Source organism: Camponotus floridanus, unplaced genomic scaffold (genome assembly GCF_003227725.1).
Source record: "Camponotus floridanus strain SB8 unplaced genomic scaffold, Cflo_v7.5 scaffold10, whole genome shotgun sequence".
NCBI lineage: Eukaryota > Metazoa > Arthropoda > Insecta > Hymenoptera > Formicidae > Camponotus > Camponotus floridanus.
Window position 1 is genome coordinate 2,929,008 of NW_020229215.1, and position 17,156 is coordinate 2,946,163.

Genomic DNA, 17,156 nt, shown 5'->3' on the forward strand with positions numbered 1-17,156 from the left:
ATCAGGACGACTCCCTCAAGGGAAGTAGATGTCCCAAATGTCCGCAATGATCTCGAAAAGCCATTAGCATGTAACATCACACACGATGTATAATAATATCTGTCTTGCAGCCGGACAAAATCGACTCGTATCACAGGATCCATACTTTGGGGAGGCTCATAATTAATATAGCTGATTTATAACTTCATTTTAGATCGTCGCATATAATTGTGGATATTTTATGCCTATTTGTGTATTTTAAAGATGAGTTTTTGCGCTAATGATCATTTTTCTATAAGTCATTTTTTTAAAAGATACATGAAGATGTCACTAATGTATCTTTCATAATTCATATTTTTTTTGTGTAAATTGAGTCTTCTAATTTTCATAAGCTTAATCGTCAACCACATTTCATGTCCATTTTTCTCTCTTTTTCTATTAGTGTGTACCATCACATACGGTGTATGATAGCATCTATCTCGCAATCAAATAATATTGGTATAGAACCTATATTTTCAGCAGACTCATAATTAGTAATATAGGTAAAAGGAAATGATATTATCAACGATCACGATTATCGATGTCGTTTATTTTAGTTTTAGATTGTAGTGTATAAGTGCGTGGAAATATTTTATTCATATTTTATCTATATAATTCATATATCTGAAAAATAAGTTTCTGTGCTAAATAATCTTAGTTATTTTTTATTTATAAATCGAGAAAATACTTTAAAAATTAATCATTAATGTATCTTTCATGTAGTTCACAAGTTTATTTTGTGTGAATCAAGTCTTTCAACTTTTTCAAATTTAATTATTAATTACATTTTACTTTCATTTCTGTCTTTCTTCCTCTCTCTTTCTTTCTTTCTCTTTCAAACGATTTTTAACGAGCCTAAAATCATCGCTTATCCACGTGCTGTGACGCGAAAGCTGAGGCTTCAAATAAAAAATTGGCTTCATTATAGAACGCAATTAAAAGATGATAATAGGAAAGCGAAGAAAAAGGGGAGGAACGCTCATTGAAGTGCGGTATATATAGAGTGTCCCAGATCTATCGGATAATACTTTGGAAACTTGTCGAACAAATTGCAAGCAATTTTCTCTGGGGATAAGATTTTGCATCATATAAACTGTAAAGAATATAAATTCAATCTTTGCGAATTACATGTATGTAAATAATTTAAAAAAATCCTTAATCTCTCTTTCATTTATAATACATTTTAATCCAATAGAATTCTACTTTTCTACGTTTCCTCTTTTCAAAATTTAACTACTAAAATATTTAAATATCAAATGGATTTTATGTGTCAAAGTTTTAATCTCTTTCCATTGTATGAAATTTATCTCTAAAATATACCTCCAAACCCTATAATATTAATAATTGTTTACGTTAATAATTAAAATGTATATATTGATTAATATTATATTATAAGTCAATAACACAATTTCAATATCGCGTGTGTGCGATATTGAAATGAATACAATCCAGGAATTTGTCTACAGACGCAATAACATAAATAATATCTAAATTCTTTCAGCCCCATAAAACGACTCCCGTAAAATTACATCTCATCTCGAGGAAATGAAAAAAAAAAAAAAATTCCACCATCAATGAGCATCAATGGCTGTTAAAAGTATTACGTGTTGGGAACATCCCGTAGAAGAGGAAGCAAGGCGGGACAGGCAGGAGCGTAAACAAGGAGAATGCATCGCGGGGGTGGCACGACGGGGTACGAGGGCGAGGGGGTTGTACCCGTCGCTCATGCGCGCCTGGAACCCCGCCCTATCGCTTCGGAATACGGCCTGTCCTGTCGAGGACTCTTCGCCGAGGTGGTCGAATAGTCACGCTTTAACCCGCGATCCGCGAGGCGGACAGCACTCGCCAGGAACGCGCAAGTGCTCGGAAGAGGAAGGAGGCCCCGCAAACATTCCCGAAACGGGCCCCCGGGGCTGTGTGCGCTCGCGAGCCTTCACCGAGACACGTTTCCTCTTCCCTCCCTGCCTCCCCCGCTCCCTTCCCACCAGCCCGAGTCGTTGAGAAAAATCGTCGCGGAGGGAGCACCGCAAATTTTGATCGTCGTGTGTATTGTTCCATGAACCGAGGGAGGATCGACGGTGGTGGCGGATCGATCATCGTCAGACGGGGAGTCGCGCGTGTGACGGGAATTTCAGGATCGATGTGACCGGCAGCGATGCCAGCAATTCTGCTGCGTGGCAACCAGTTGCGGATGCAAACTGGCGTCGAGCATAGAATCCGTATTAAGCTCACCATGAATGGCCCTTCGGCGTGAAATCGTGCGTCGGGAATCGCTGTCGACGCTCTCGCGCGGATCTCCGAGTCGTGGAGGTGCCTCGAGTGTAATTTACTATTTTTCTTTCCCCTCGGTGGATCGATCTGGAGAGCGTGACGGATCGCCGAGTGTCGCGACCGCTGTTGATTGCGATTCGCGTGAAAAAGCGAGCTTTTATTCAGCGGAAGAGAGTCGCTCTTCAAGTTCGCGAACGACCTGTATATATATATATATATATATATCGAGGATAGACAACAATCGCGTCACATCGATCCGGTTGGCATAAGTTTACAAACGCGATATCGAATCTCCTCAACTCCAATATATCTTCGTCGTTCAAAATATCACAACGTGCGCCTTAAACCATACCAAAGAAACCAATAAAAAATAAGAAAAAAAGAAAAACACGAACAGCACAGGCCTAACTTGGGATCAACGGACTAACGATTTGCAAAATATCACGCGATTTTCTAACGCGTGAGTGTCACGCGGCCTTTCTTGAAGAAGATTTTTCATAAGTGTGCGACGAGCTACATACGCGAGATGCACGATTTCCTACAAAACAGCAGCGGCTGAAAGGTCGTGATCGATCGACTTAATTTGATAACCCCCGAAAGAACCTTAGAGTGTACCGTATAGCGATAAGATGAGGACTGAAAAGTGAAAGGGGTGAATCGAGAAAGAGAGAGAGAGAGAGAGAGAGAGAGAGAGAGAGAGAAAGAAACAAGCCATATGCTGGCTATCTATGCCGCGCAGAGATTAACAAGTACTGCTACTTGAAGAAACATCGGAAGGAGATCTCCAATTGAATAATCAAACTGACAGCAAAATGTCGAATCAAGACCGTTCGCAGGAATGGCGTGCATCGAGCTTTACGGCGCTGCATCGATTTCAAGATCGTTCCTCGCGCTACCCCTCGAAACTTGGAGACTGGGGAGAAAGCTCGCGACAATAGAATGTTGATCGATAATCGTCCATTAAAGACCTCGAATTAACTGCACCCTCGCGACAAATTATAAATCTAGTTTTGTATCGAAAAAAGAAGAAAAAAAAAATAAAGCGAATACAGATCGTTCGATGCAACCCTCATCGAGTCGACCCGACGACCGCACGACATCGCGTTTTCAAAGGTCGAGCTAGTAGACGGCCTCGCTCTCAATGTCTCCTAGATGCGAAAGACGGAAACGCGATCGAGTTCACTGGATCCCCCGTCCCCTGCCGGACGAGTCATCCACGAGGAAAACGATGGTCGACGGGTGCCTGCTCGACAGTTGATCCGCAGAGAATCGACAACTCCACAAATAAGCACGGCCTAAGCGATGATCGGCCTGTAGATTGGCGCGCTCGATGAGTCGTCGCGGAAACGAGCATCGACAAGCAGCAGCGAGCACCAGCCGACCAAGAAGAAGAGGAAGGAGAAGAAGAAGACGTAGAAGAAGAAGAGATAGCCTGTAGCCGCGTAGGGTCGTCTCCCTCTCGAGAGAGAGCCGCGTTCCGGGTGATGCGCGGGAGTAGCTCCGAACTCCTGCTGGAGGCGAGCTGCAGCCAGTGCCAGAGCGATCGGGGCCATCGGCGCCGGGACAGCGACGACGGCGGCGGCGGCGGCGGCGGCGACGGCGGCGGGCACGACTTCCACGAACGGGAGCTACGTCGTCGCAAACTGTTGGAGCTCGGGTTCGGCGCGTCGCGGCGCCGACCGCCACGGCGTACCTGCCGGCAACGGCTCAACTTCTACGCCACGTCGGCCCTGGCCTTCGTCGCGACATCCGGCGGCGCGGCGCTCCTCTTCCTGGTGCCGCTCTACGTCGATCCGGCCATCAGCACCCTGGCGGCGGACTTCTCGCCGCAGCCGGTCATCTGCACGACCTCGCGACGCGAGGAGCTCGCCGGCCTCCTCAACTGCACATGGAGCTCGTGCCGCGAGGGTTGCACCAGTGACGTGTACAGGTGCACCCACATATACGTCACCTACACGCCGTGGAGTAACGTCACCATGAGGAACGACACCGCCAGGAACACCAACGTCACGACCAACACCACGACGACCCCTCTGGGCGCCGTCACTGCCGGTAGGATCCTCAGTTTTCCCAATGTGACTGTAAATAGATCGCGGGAGGGTTTGACGATCAAAATGAATCGGGGATAAATTTAATTGGCAAAGAATTTTCAATATGATGAAAGTATAGAGGGATCCTATAACATCAGGAAGATGAAAATTTGAAATATCTTGATTTTTTCAGAGACCCGAAATATATGACTTGTATCAATAGACTATACAGGGTGTCCCAAAACTCATAATCAATCTTTCAAAGACAGAATCCTGGGATCATTTGGAGACGATTTTTCCTCAGCGAAAATTTCGATGAAGGCCAACATTTTTTGCATGTTTCCAATTTTTGTCATCATATATCTTCGCAATTAAGCCTTAAATTAAAACTCAACTAAAGTAAACTCTATTTAAAATTAATCGAAGAATGTGGTTTTGTTAATATTTTATTTCTACAAAGCTTAGTTTACGAAAAACCCCTTATTTCCAATCACTTATAATTCGAAAATTATTAGTGCCTCGACATTTTCGTTGAGGAAAACTCGTCTTCAGATGATCCCAGGAATCTGTCTTTGAAAGAATGATTATGAGTTTTGGGACACCCTGTATACATTCCAATGCATCACGGATATTTCAAATTTCCATTCTCTCCCGTCATCTGACCGTAAAATAGACCTCAACTTGAGAAATCCAAGTAAAATTGGGACACGTTTCAATTTGGGTAGTTCAACATTGCATTGCTGGATAAAGAGTAAGAGAAAAAAAGAATTCGAATCTCCCCGAAGCTGATCCTCGCTATAAAATATCTCTTGTTGAACAGTGTCCTCCCCGGGCGACGTCGAGGCGGTGCTCCTGGTGAACATCAAGGGCTGCGGGTACCCGCCGACAGTCGACTGCGGCAACTTCACCCGCGAGTTGGGTTACGAGGGCGCGAGGTTCCCCTGCCATTATAGCCGGGTGAACGGTAGTATAGTGATGGCGAACTATAATCGCGAGGCACAGATCACCATCATTATGCACTTCTTCGCGGCGCCCTTTGTAGTGACTCTCGCGACCAGCGTCGCGCTGTGTGTGATGCACTGTGACTGCAGATGCACGCCGCCCCCGCGACACCCCCCGCGCGGCATGAGAAGATCCAAGGGCAACGATCTCAGGTAATTCAAGTCTGTCCGAAATCGAAGACGCACCCCCCCCCCCCCCTAGACAATTTTCTCCCCAACAAGTACAGTTGGTTTGCCATCATTATAGTTTTTAGTAACCATGCCCATATAATACACATTGTGTACGGAATGAACCGAAATCTGATCTTTGTTGGTTGAATGGAATGTATATTAGAAGTAGAGAGTAGAGTAGAGTTGTTTACGAAATAAAAAAAGGTGCTTTGTAAAGGAATGTTTCGAACGCGCTGCCGCGTTCGGAGCGAATCATTGAAAGTTAACGAAATCCCATATAATCACACAAAAAGTCACACATTAAGCTGATTTAGGTGTTAATATCGCAATTATTGTAATATTACAGCTGCTGCATGAGTATAAAAAATCGATAACGGGTTAGAAGCATGCCGGAAGTCGTCCGATTTAGAAGGTGTATTTGACGAGGCAAATAAACTTTCTAAACCATACATAAGACAAAGCGACTTAACAATGAGATGTTACTCCAACGTACTTACGTCGTCGTCGTGAGACGATGCTAAGCTCTTTCGGCTGCAAATACCGCCTTAGAAGGTATCTCAAAGATCATTTTTTTCAACGATTGATTGGTGTAATCTTATTAATCTTCGTGTTCCGTTGTGCATAAGTATTTATTTATTTATGTGATTGTACGCGATCAAGTTCAACAATTTTTTTTCTCTTACAATCTCTCGTGATTTCTGGTCAATTTTTCTCGTCAAGAAGTCGGCAAACGATCGAGCTTTCTTCGACACATAATCGCGAATTTTATGAAAAGCGTAACATCTTCACTGCCGATTATCGAGATATTCATTTGCAATAAATCTCTCAGATTTTATAAAATGCAATAGAATTTTTCTTTAATCATCTGACTTAAAGACCAATACACTCTCGTCTTGTAAACGCGAGAGCAAAGATTATAAGATAAAATTGAACAAAATTAAATAAAATTAAATAATTTCTTCATGTAAAAAGAAATGTTTGTCGAGTGAATTTTTAAGTTCGAGGCTTCACCGCTTTCGCAATATCGTTACTCAATTAAAATATTTATACTGGCCTGTATTGCTGACCTTTTTCTTCATTTTTTTCTTCTTCTTTTCTTTTTTTTCCGAGGAAGCTTATACTGCATGCAATTCGAGTTTCTTCCGCAAAGTAGTGCAGACCAACGTTTCTTCCGACGCTTCGCCATAATTTATATCGCATTACACGCTTTGTCGCAAATGTTAGTGTTTTTCTGATCCACGACGGAACACGGAGCCGCTGCTTTAGGAATAGAAAATACACACTTATCATATTATTACAGAAAAGAGCGAATCGCAGAAACGGAAATCGGATATCGATTCATCATCTCTCGCTAATCCTCCGCTAATTAACACCAAAAGGCGCATTCATCTCATTAACAAAACGAGTGCGCCGCCCGAAAGCCGTGACTGCGCTCTCCGCTTGCAACGCAATGAACATGTGTAAAAAGAGATCTCTAATTATCGATCGGACGCCGTAAGTAATCTCTCGTGCACTCGGAATAATCGTCAGCCATCACGGTTGATATGTTGCGTAAACAAAACTTAACCAAAGTCGCCGCGCGTAACTCTGATAATCCACCATTCTTCCGAATGTTTTCTCTCTCCCCTCATGATCTTTTCCTCCAGCATAAATAATCGCATAAGTCATGCCTTTCCTCTTGCACGAAGAGGATTTTATACAAGTACTTTACGTAAAATCTACTTAACTGTCCAATTATCTTGTAGCAATTTTTCCCAAGTTTTTAAAGCCCCAAAGTTTTATATGTCACGTCAAAGTTATTAAGTATCATTAAGTGCTTAGATTATTGTGACTTATCCGTTAGTCCATTATATTAATAATTAATATTATATTAACTGAAAAAAAAAAATATACAGGGTGGGCCATTTTAAGTGATCCACTCAAATATTTCGGAAAATAATGAAAAATCAAAAAAATGTTTCAGATAAAAGTTGTATGGCTTGAAGGGGGCCATCAGATAGTAGCAATGATTTGTCCTTGGAGAGTCATTTGAAGATGACGTAAAGGTAACCTTCAATTTCTTAAATGGAACTCCCTATTTTTTATTACATATTCGTGTAGCTTATCTCGAGAGCTTTCCAAAACACTATAATAAAGTATTTCTTCATTGAGTACTTTTCGAGTTATGAGGCTTGAAATCATTTCTTAATTTTGTATAAACCGTAAAATATCTAGTAAAATATTCATTTTTCGATTATCTTGCTTTAATACTTTTATGTACAAAATAATGAGAGGAATCAATTGGTGTAAAGAAAACACATAGTTATTTTTAAGAAAAAATATGTAATTTGCAATTAACAATTACATATTTTTTCTTTGAAACAACTATATGTTTTTTTTACAGCAATTGATTTCTCTCATTATTTTATACATAAAAGTATTAAAGCAAGATAATCGAAAAATGAATATTTTACTAGATATTTTACGGTTTATACAAAATTAAGAAATGATTTCAAGCCTCATAACTCGAAAAGTACTCAATGAAGAAATACTTTATTATAGTGTTTTGGAAAGCTCTCGAGATAAGCTACACGAATATGTAATAAAAAATAGGGAGTTCCATTTAAAAAATTGAAGGTTACCTTTACGTCATCTTCAAATGACTCTCCAAGGACAAATCATTGCTACTATCTGATGGCCTCCTTCAAGCCATACAACTTTTATCTGAAACATTTTTTTGATTTTTCATTATTTTCCGAAATATTTGAGTGGATCACTTAAAATGGCCCACCCTGTATATATATATATATATATATATATATATATATATATATATATATATATATAAAGGGAGAAACTAAATTTTTAAATTAAGAAATCGTATACCCAGAAAATTATTAATAACAATAATATTAATAAAAATATTAATCAAGAGAGTCAAGAAGAAAGAAAGCATCGTATATATATTTTTTTCCACAATATTACTCTCCCCTTTAAGCCGTAATACCTTGTCGTACACGTCGAAGAGACGCCGGAAATGGATTTATCGAGTTTCGCGCTGCCGCTCTATGAGAGTGAAATATTAATCTGTGTCCGGGCGACGGCAAATGCGAGAGGTAGAGTCAAAAGTCATGGCCTTTCTGCAGATTTTAAGCAGATCGCGATCCAACGTGACGCGCCTCGAGGGTTTATATACGGCCCTTCGAAAAAGGCTACCTTGTTATCTTTCCACTTTCCACCGTTTGTCATTTCCACGACGATGGCATTAGAGGACGGAGGATCTTGGGAGTGGCGAGGGTGACAGCTGGCAAATAGCAGCCCCGGCTGTCATACATCAGAGTTGGATTAACCGGCGACCATGGCTGGCGTTATTTCTTCCTCTCTCTCCCTTTCTCTCACTCTTTCTTTCTCTGTCTTTCACTCTCTTGCTCTTCTCCCCTCTTCATATCTCTTCTTCTTTCACTTCTCCTCGCAGATGGGTATTTCCGTTGTTTCTCAGGACTTTTTATCTCGCCAGACTACGAGAGTTGTCGCACAAATCGTTGTAATCCGTAATAATGTAATTACGTTAGTCCGAATCCTGGTCCCGGGATTATCTCAAGGTAATCGCGTGCTACCTGAATGAAACTAACATATTGTACGATTCATGCTTTTGTCTAGACTTTTAGTGAAATTATGGTAATCGCGGTTCTCGCTCGAAATAATATAAAAAAGATACGAGCTCTCTCGCGCTCATGAAATTTATTAAATAGATCATAAAGGTAGAAATAGTACGAAATAAAGGGTTGTAAGAAATGGTCTCTCGTGTGAAATCTCGTATATTACAATATACTTGGATTTCGCGGGATCTAAATCAGTTGCATCAATTTAAAGTGATGTATTAAAGCGATTTTGCATGCCATGGTATTTGACCTCCGTCCGATGATACCTCGAAATTTGTCGTCCACGACAGCGAGAAGGTACGACATACGATACCGGGGTGTCACTTTTACCTGGGATGATCAAGTTTCGCATCAAAGGAGGTGAAGGAGGGTGAAGATGAAGCAGAATTTATCGCATATATATTCCCTTCTCTCTCAGAATTTCTACGCGACAAACGAATAAAGCCGGCCGCGTTAGAATAAAAATTCTCTCTTCCTTCGAGGCCGAAAAATTCCCCCACGAACGTGAAAATTGATCCTGGCGAGATACGTTCTCGTGCCCTCATCTTTGCTAACGGCAAACTTTTCGCTCGAGTTGTACGGAATATAAATTATGCGAGATAAATGGGCCCGTAATCTCGGGATACTTCCATTTCCCGCGAAAAGGAGCTGCTTCCTGGAGGCAAGAGTTAACTCCCTTAAATTTGCACAGCGCAAAGTATGTATGCCTTGCGAAATAATATACTTTATGCGCTTTGACAATCTGCTTTTTCTGAGGATTAGTCCAGCTTCCGAGGGAAACGAGACCAAGTGGCGTATTATTTAGGCATACTCGTTAACTTGCGACCGCAGCGAGACGTAAGCGGATAAACGAGATGAAAAAAAAAAATCCCATCCAACTTTTAATTGAAATAGCGCTTCGAAAGAACCGTCGCTTCGTGTCAACATGTGAATGAGAGTAAGTCTCGGGGACTCATTTTACGGCACGGTTGCAGCCTCTGTAGCGGATATTAAAGCGAGAGAACGGATGAGATTTTGAAGCAGCATCACAGTACGCATTTCCCTTTGAACGTACGAAGGACAGTTAGTCTTGGGAAGAAATTCTCTCTCTTTCTCGCAAATTATTCAATATATTTGTAGCCTCCATTATTTTCAAGAGACCATTTCTCTGTTGAAAAATTTGCAAATTCGATTTGTAAATATTTTCGCTAACAGGGTAATTTTAAAATAATAATTTATATAACACATAATTTATTAATTTTACATCTTTTCTTAACTTTTCATACTTTATAATTTTTTCTTATTCGTATAAATAAATAATTGAACACTAAAACATTCATTGATGTCGACAACGGGATCAATGATAGCGTTTTCTTCGAAAAAAAATGAGAACTTTTCCAATAGGAAAACAAAAGGAAAAAATTATTTTCACATATCCAATATTTCACTCCATAAACTCTGAATACGATGTAATAGTCTTTCACGCTCGTTTAACGCGAAACGTGACACATTTTTAATAAAGTGTGATGCATTAAAACGCATTGTTTTACATTGTTTTACATTCCGTGACATTTATAATTAAACTGATGTATATCGCGAAAGCGCCAATTAATCTATAAAGTTGCAATTTTATTCTTATTGCGATTGTCCCGTAATGTGCACGCGCATTGGTATGAGAACAAATGTCGGAATTTCCAATTATGCGCAAACTCGGGCTTTCGCTCGCTCAGGTCGGTTAATTTGACATTTGAGCAATGTTCTCCCCTCCTCGCCCCCCCTCCCTCCTCCCCCACCGTTCGCGGTTCAATCGCATCGAAGGCACGGCTCTGTTTTGTCCCGGGCATCCCTCGGTGACGGAGCAAAACTTGGCGAGAAAAAAAAAAAAGAATTGGCCAGTGATCGAGAGAAAGAAGGGAAGAAGAAGGATAAAAGGGGGAGTGGGGGTGGATCGTTCGTTGTCTCGCGCACGCAATTGCATTTATTCCGCATTTCACGAGAGGCACACACATACACATTTTACAACACCATTAAATATTTAGCGATTCGAAACGCAGTGTGTGCGATTGTTTACGATCCTCGTGCACGCATTCTTATTTGTATTGTATGCATTATCACGATCGCCGGCATGTAATGCATAATCGATAATGACGTCGAAAAATTTTTGACACGAGCCAAGAGGGGTGTACGGAATTTTTCTCTTGTTGGGTTTGATATACAGGACGTAAAGGATTTTTCATTCGATTTCAATGATTTAAATAACGGGAAAATTTAATCTCTAATTTTTGCACCCTTCGAGATTTTTATAGAGCCTTCCTTTCGAATTGCACTTTGCCCGACTGTTCCTTTTACACGCGCATAAAACTCTCGTTGTTTAGAATTCTATGGTTTCTCCGAAAACGCTTTATCATGATAATTGTCTATTATTCGCCGCTTAAGTCTTCGGGCAATAAATTAACGCGTTCAATTATATAAACACGAGCGTAATTCATGTAAAGCCGCATATGGGTACGCACAATTTTACAGCTTGCATTACGATCAGACGGGGCTTAAGGGCTACCGACTTTACCGAAGTGCACGCAAAATGCAATTGCAGTAGCGGTGCTTAATTGCTCCATGTTGCAAAGGGTGTATAACTGCCTCCACCTCTAACACGGAGGCGTTTGCGGTAACGACGATACATCGAAGAAGATTAACTCTATGGAGCTTAACGTGTAACGGAGTTAACCCGATCGGGAAGGATAACAGAAAGGGATGTTGATGCTATGTAGGATGTACGGATGTTGGGACGTACAGGAGACGGACAACTGTCGTGGGGATGCTTTTAAATCATCCATCGATTACGATTTTAATAAATTTGATAACAATATTCGAGTCGCTATTTTTTCACATAAAATAAAAACGATTTTATTCTTTCAAATGTCGAAGAAAATAGAAATAAATGGATAAGAAATATATATACTCCTGGAAAATTAACGCATAATTTTTTTTTCACTTTTTCTTTAAAATTTAAATATTAGCTTTTAAAGAAAAAGTAAAAAAAATTATGCGTTAATTTTGTCCAGAAGAGTATGGATAGAACCATTAGATTTAGATGTATGAAGCAAAATTTTTTATGTACTAAATATTGTAGTGTATATAATGCTTTGAATATTATATTTTTATATCTAATTAATATATTAATTAATAATATTATATTTTCATATCTAACATTAAATATTAGTACATGTGGCATTTTAAATTTTATTTCCGAGATACATATACTCTTGTACAAATGATTGATATAAAGAAAATATGAATTTTTTTATTACACGAAGGAAAAACAAATATCTCAAGTGATGTATAAATTATTCACAGCTGCTGGAGTATAAAATTTATATCCTTGAACGTTCAGCTTTCCTGACTTGCTTGTCTGTTTTGTTAGGATCAACAACGTAATAAGGGACTCGGTATCTCTATTTTCTTTCGACATTGTGTTATCTGTACAAATATTTGGTTCATCAACTAAGTTACACGCAAGTTCCTTCTCATCGAGCAGAACCTTCTAAGGAATTGCATGCTCAATTACTACAGCAGTCTCTGTCCTCTCAACGGATCCATTCAGGATCCCCGTTATTGACTATTTATTCAATCTCGCGCCCGCCCTTATTCCCATCTCGCGGCATTACAGTTTCGATCAAACTAAATCAGTTCATGACGCGTCTTCGAGGTCGCGCATACACACAATACACACACACACACACACAAGTTCGTCTCTTACACACCTACACGACCTTATATTGCACACATTTACCACGTAGTGGCAGGCGCCGCTGCTCGGTACGATCGGTGTGGAAGCCGTTATCTAGCTCACCATTAGGCACGATTGTAGTTTAATTGCTTTTGACTTATGTTCTGGCCGCATGGAATTGCCCCGTGTTCTTTTCAAAGTAAAAGCAAATTTTCATGGTACGCAAGCAATCGCGAAAAATATCAAGTTTTACGAAAGGGATTTTGTGCTTTTAATTACAGCGAAAAAATTTCGATGAAATTTATATTAATTAGCGAGATCGCAAATCGTCAAATCGGAAATCACCGAGTTGATATTTCAACGAGAGGACTGAAGGTCCAAGTGACATTAATACTGTAAATTGAAGAGCGGAGCTGAAAATATTTTTGCGAAAATATTTCTGCTGCCATAATTATTTCATGCAAAAAAACTTCGGTAATTAGAGTGAAGATTTTATCTCCAAGATCCTTCGTTTCGTGGAAAACAAAAGTTCATAAACAGAACCGGGAAATGTATTGATATATTTCTTGATAATATCTCCTAATAGATTCTGAAAATTCATACCTTAAGAGTTTCGAAAAATTATTGACTGAAATTTCCGCTCCGATTTCCTCCCTCTTCGAAATTATCCAAAATCGTGCCATCGTTGTTGTTGTTTACTTCGTGTCGCGCTGAAAGTTTGCTGTCATTCGATGAGGAAAAGTCGCATTGCTAGAAACAATATGAAGAGTGGAATGCAGGTCATGGCGCGTCTCTCTTTGAAATGCACTCTCATGTGCCTTCATTGAACGAGACTGATTTTCCACGCGAGGATTTTGCCTCGCTTTAATTATTTAGATGTGATTCGAAGCGCTTTTGTCCGAGGTCAAAATTGATTAAAGATACATGTGCTAGAAATAAAAACAAAATAGTAAATTAATATAAATGCAATGTAATAATTATTGACAGTATATTTTAGTTGATAAATCGCTGTCTCCATTTTAAACAGTAGTTATTCACTGGTGCTTTTGACATTAATCGCAGAGTGACAATATTTCTCTGAGGCGAAGCTACACAAAAGAGCTTTGATCAAATTGATTTAATTCTATTGTAGTTTCTTTCATTACACCGAGAGGAGAAAGTGTCTTATATTGTGCAACGTGCAAATGTCGATAGTAAACTGCACGGATAATTATAAGTGACATTTGTAAAAGATGCTTGAAAATCCGGAAACGGAGCTCCACTCTTGTAAATTCGAGGAGATTCAAAATTCGTGTGATCCAACGTTCGGACTTGTAGGTTCTAATATTCCTTTTAATGTTGACAATTCCTGTCAAGTCACGGTAAAACAATATAATCTTAAATCGATCGATCTAAACTTCTAGATGATTGATATGCTCAGCATTTATTCAGGAACGGCGGATAGGTAGCATCGAGCTTACATGCGAGTTGGTAAACCTTTGCCTGTTGGCCGAACGATGAAAAACGATCCTAATACGTTTATCACGTCCTCTCGAATAAGTTATGCACGAAGTGTAGAGCGTTGAATCAAGTTCCTAAGCAGTTCGGGGAACAGATGGCGAAACAGCGTTCATCGATCGTGTCCCTTGTCGTCCTGCTGCCAGTTCCCAGTGAAAGATAGTCACGATACGTCGAAAAGTATTTCGAATATGAGATTCATGCATTCACTTGGATATAAGTCAGGGTTTTGTTCATAGTCAACGCTCACCAAACTATTTTCATCTGATAATTTGTTGTCTTTATGGACGTTTGCCAAATTTCGCCTTTTAATTTCTATCGTACTTTCCGAAATCTGAAATAATTATTCCGTCACATATGATGGATAAATTGTAACGTGAACAGACAGACGAAATATTTAATACATGTTTACTTTTAATATTATTTTTAACATGCCATGTGAAAGATTAAATAAAAGATGCAAATAGTAAATAATTGATGTAGTAATGTTTCTCATGAAATTTTTTAATTCACGAATATTTGAATATAAATAAAATCGTGTGCAATTAAAAAAAATTAAATTATCAAATTAAATCAATTAAAAAATTCATTCTTTGCAATATTAATCTATTTTTCAGAATTTATCATTTTGCAATAAAATAAAAAGTGTCAATTTTGTTTTACAGCTTTTGATTAAAAAAGATTAAATATGCGATATATATATACTATTTATACTTGTTTAAAAGATTTTGAAAACATTTTTCCAGGTTTATTCAACATGTAATTGCAAAAATACGGTTGCTTACATGTTATGTTCTAATTTTTGCGGCACATAAGTGTAGTAAATTGGATTTTCCGAGTAAGAAATTAATGCAAGAGTATGCACTTGAGCGAAAGTGGAGGGTCGGTCTCTGCGGAAATCGAATGAAGTGATCCCAGCGAGATCATTCCAGAAGAGTACTAAGCCCAGGCTTCGGTATACGAGCTAAATTTCTGTTAGAACTTCGAAATTATACATCGGAAAATTTCCATATGAATAAAAAAAGAGGCATTTCTCGCTCGAAATTATAAATGCGCTATAAATGACGTGAATTTATAAATTCATAAAAAATGAAATCGTACTTTTTCCTCTCTTTCTATTTCTCCTTTATGTTGTCAGCAACTCTTTACAGCGTTTATAATTAAATTTCTTTCATATTTTTTATAGTTCTCATATTTCAAGAGAATTCGAGAGTGAATTTAATACACGCTTAATTTCTACAATTGTTTCACGGATACATACACACAAGAAGAAATACACAGAAAGGAAGATACAGGTCACTTAGGAAAATTATGGACCCTCTTCCGAGAGACACGACGGTGGGAAAAGCGCTAAACGAGGGTTTTGCGAAAAATCTGCGAGCGACCGCAAGGTAGTCGGTCGAGAGAAGTGCAGATGAGCTCGGCAAGGACGTCTCTAGCTGGTGGTATAATAAAAAGAGAGCTCGTAAGTTTCTTGCGGCATTTCTTTCGCCGGCGATCCTCGCCCCGAGGGACAACTGGCGTGGGCGTCGAAAATGCACTCGGTTCCATTCCCGATACTCGCTGTTTCGCCATATTGTCGCGTTTATTCTTGGCGCATACATACCCCGCGGCAGATTATTTGATGCGGTTAGCGGTTTGTTTTGTTCCGTCGATTCAAATATTTCTCTATAAATGATTTTTGTAAATGAAAACGTAAAATAAACGCCTCGTCAAAAGAAGATTTCATGAAATAAAAATTTTATTTTTACGCAACGGAGGGAGATATTACCTCAGAATGGAATTTGTATAGACTCTTCGGTCGTGAATTTGATTTGTACTCCCTTAATCTCTCTCTCTCGACGAATTTTTCTTTCTTTAAGCAACTTCGAGGACCTCGACGTTTCTCCCATAATTTTTTCAGAGAGGAAAAAAAAGAATAGTTACTTGGGTTGAATTGTACAACTCGATATACCGTCGCCATGTTCGTTTTTCCCTCGTGTTCGCAGCAAAGCGTCAGAAATATACTTGCTTGACAGCTACAAGTTGTTGCTGGGGAATTTGCGCGGCATCCAAACTGTTGGACACGAGCGACTTGTTGTGCTTCTCGGCAAAACTCCCTTGAGTGCGCAAAAAATGTGGCAGCGTGGCGTGCCAGCGCTTTAATTCGAGGGCTCCCGTTTTTGTGGGATAATGAGAGAGAGAGAGAGAGAGAGAGCGCGCGAGGCAACTCCCTTCCCAGTTGCTAATAAAGTGAACTTTGCGAATGATAAATATCTAGGGTTAATTAAACTAAAATTTCAGGACGGTAATTATATTTCTTGTGAAGCTTGTAAGAAATTTTGCTTAATTTGATGCATTAATTATTTCTCGCTCCTCGATTGCGCGGCGTCAACCGCGATATTGCGGTTTCGCATTGATTTACTAACAAAATTGACTCTTTTATTTAATATAAATTAAAATCTCTCTCTTTTTTATATAAACCACGTTATTCCGGTCTTATTCCCGTTACATTTTTCGATCTTGCGAAGTAACTGCCAACAGAGCTTATGATATTAAATCACGTCACTCTAAGAAGGAGAAAAGAAATTCGAAATATGATATAAAAACTTGTTAGGAATTTTTAAAAATTTACTTCATCTTCTTTTGAAGAAAATACAAAATCATGAACATGTGATTTTTTAAAAAATAATTTAAATATTTACGAAAATATGAGACAGAAAAAATGAGCGTTATAATGTGGATGGAATTTTAATAAAATAAGAGAAAGATGAATTATCAGTAAGTAAAAAAATTATATGTAAAAGTCAAATATTTTACACATCTTCTCAAACTCAATAGA

The 17,156-nt window shown here is 39.1% G+C and overlaps 1 protein-coding gene across 3 annotated transcripts in view; it reads left to right on the plus strand.

Annotated features, from left to right (window-relative positions):
- The first annotated feature begins 1,588 nt into the window (after window positions 1–1,588).
- LOC105248617 overlaps window positions 1,589–17,156 on the plus strand; it is a 35,641-nt gene continuing 20,073 nt past the window's right edge. The window contains exons 1-4 of one of the 3 annotated variants that reach the window (XR_003122899.1): window positions 1,589–4,341; window positions 5,140–5,473; window positions 5,838–6,043; window positions 6,792–6,985. Coding sequence is in view for 1 of the 3 variants with exons in the window: in XM_011253503.3 (XP_011251805.2) it covers window positions 3,774–4,341; window positions 5,140–5,473 (902 nt within the window). In the remaining 2 variants the exon portion in view is untranslated. Of the gene's footprint in view, window positions 4,342–5,139; window positions 5,474–5,837; window positions 6,044–6,791; window positions 7,261–17,156 lie in introns of those variants that run through there. The other 2 variants (XR_003122897.1, XM_011253503.3) reach the window with 2 other exon arrangements.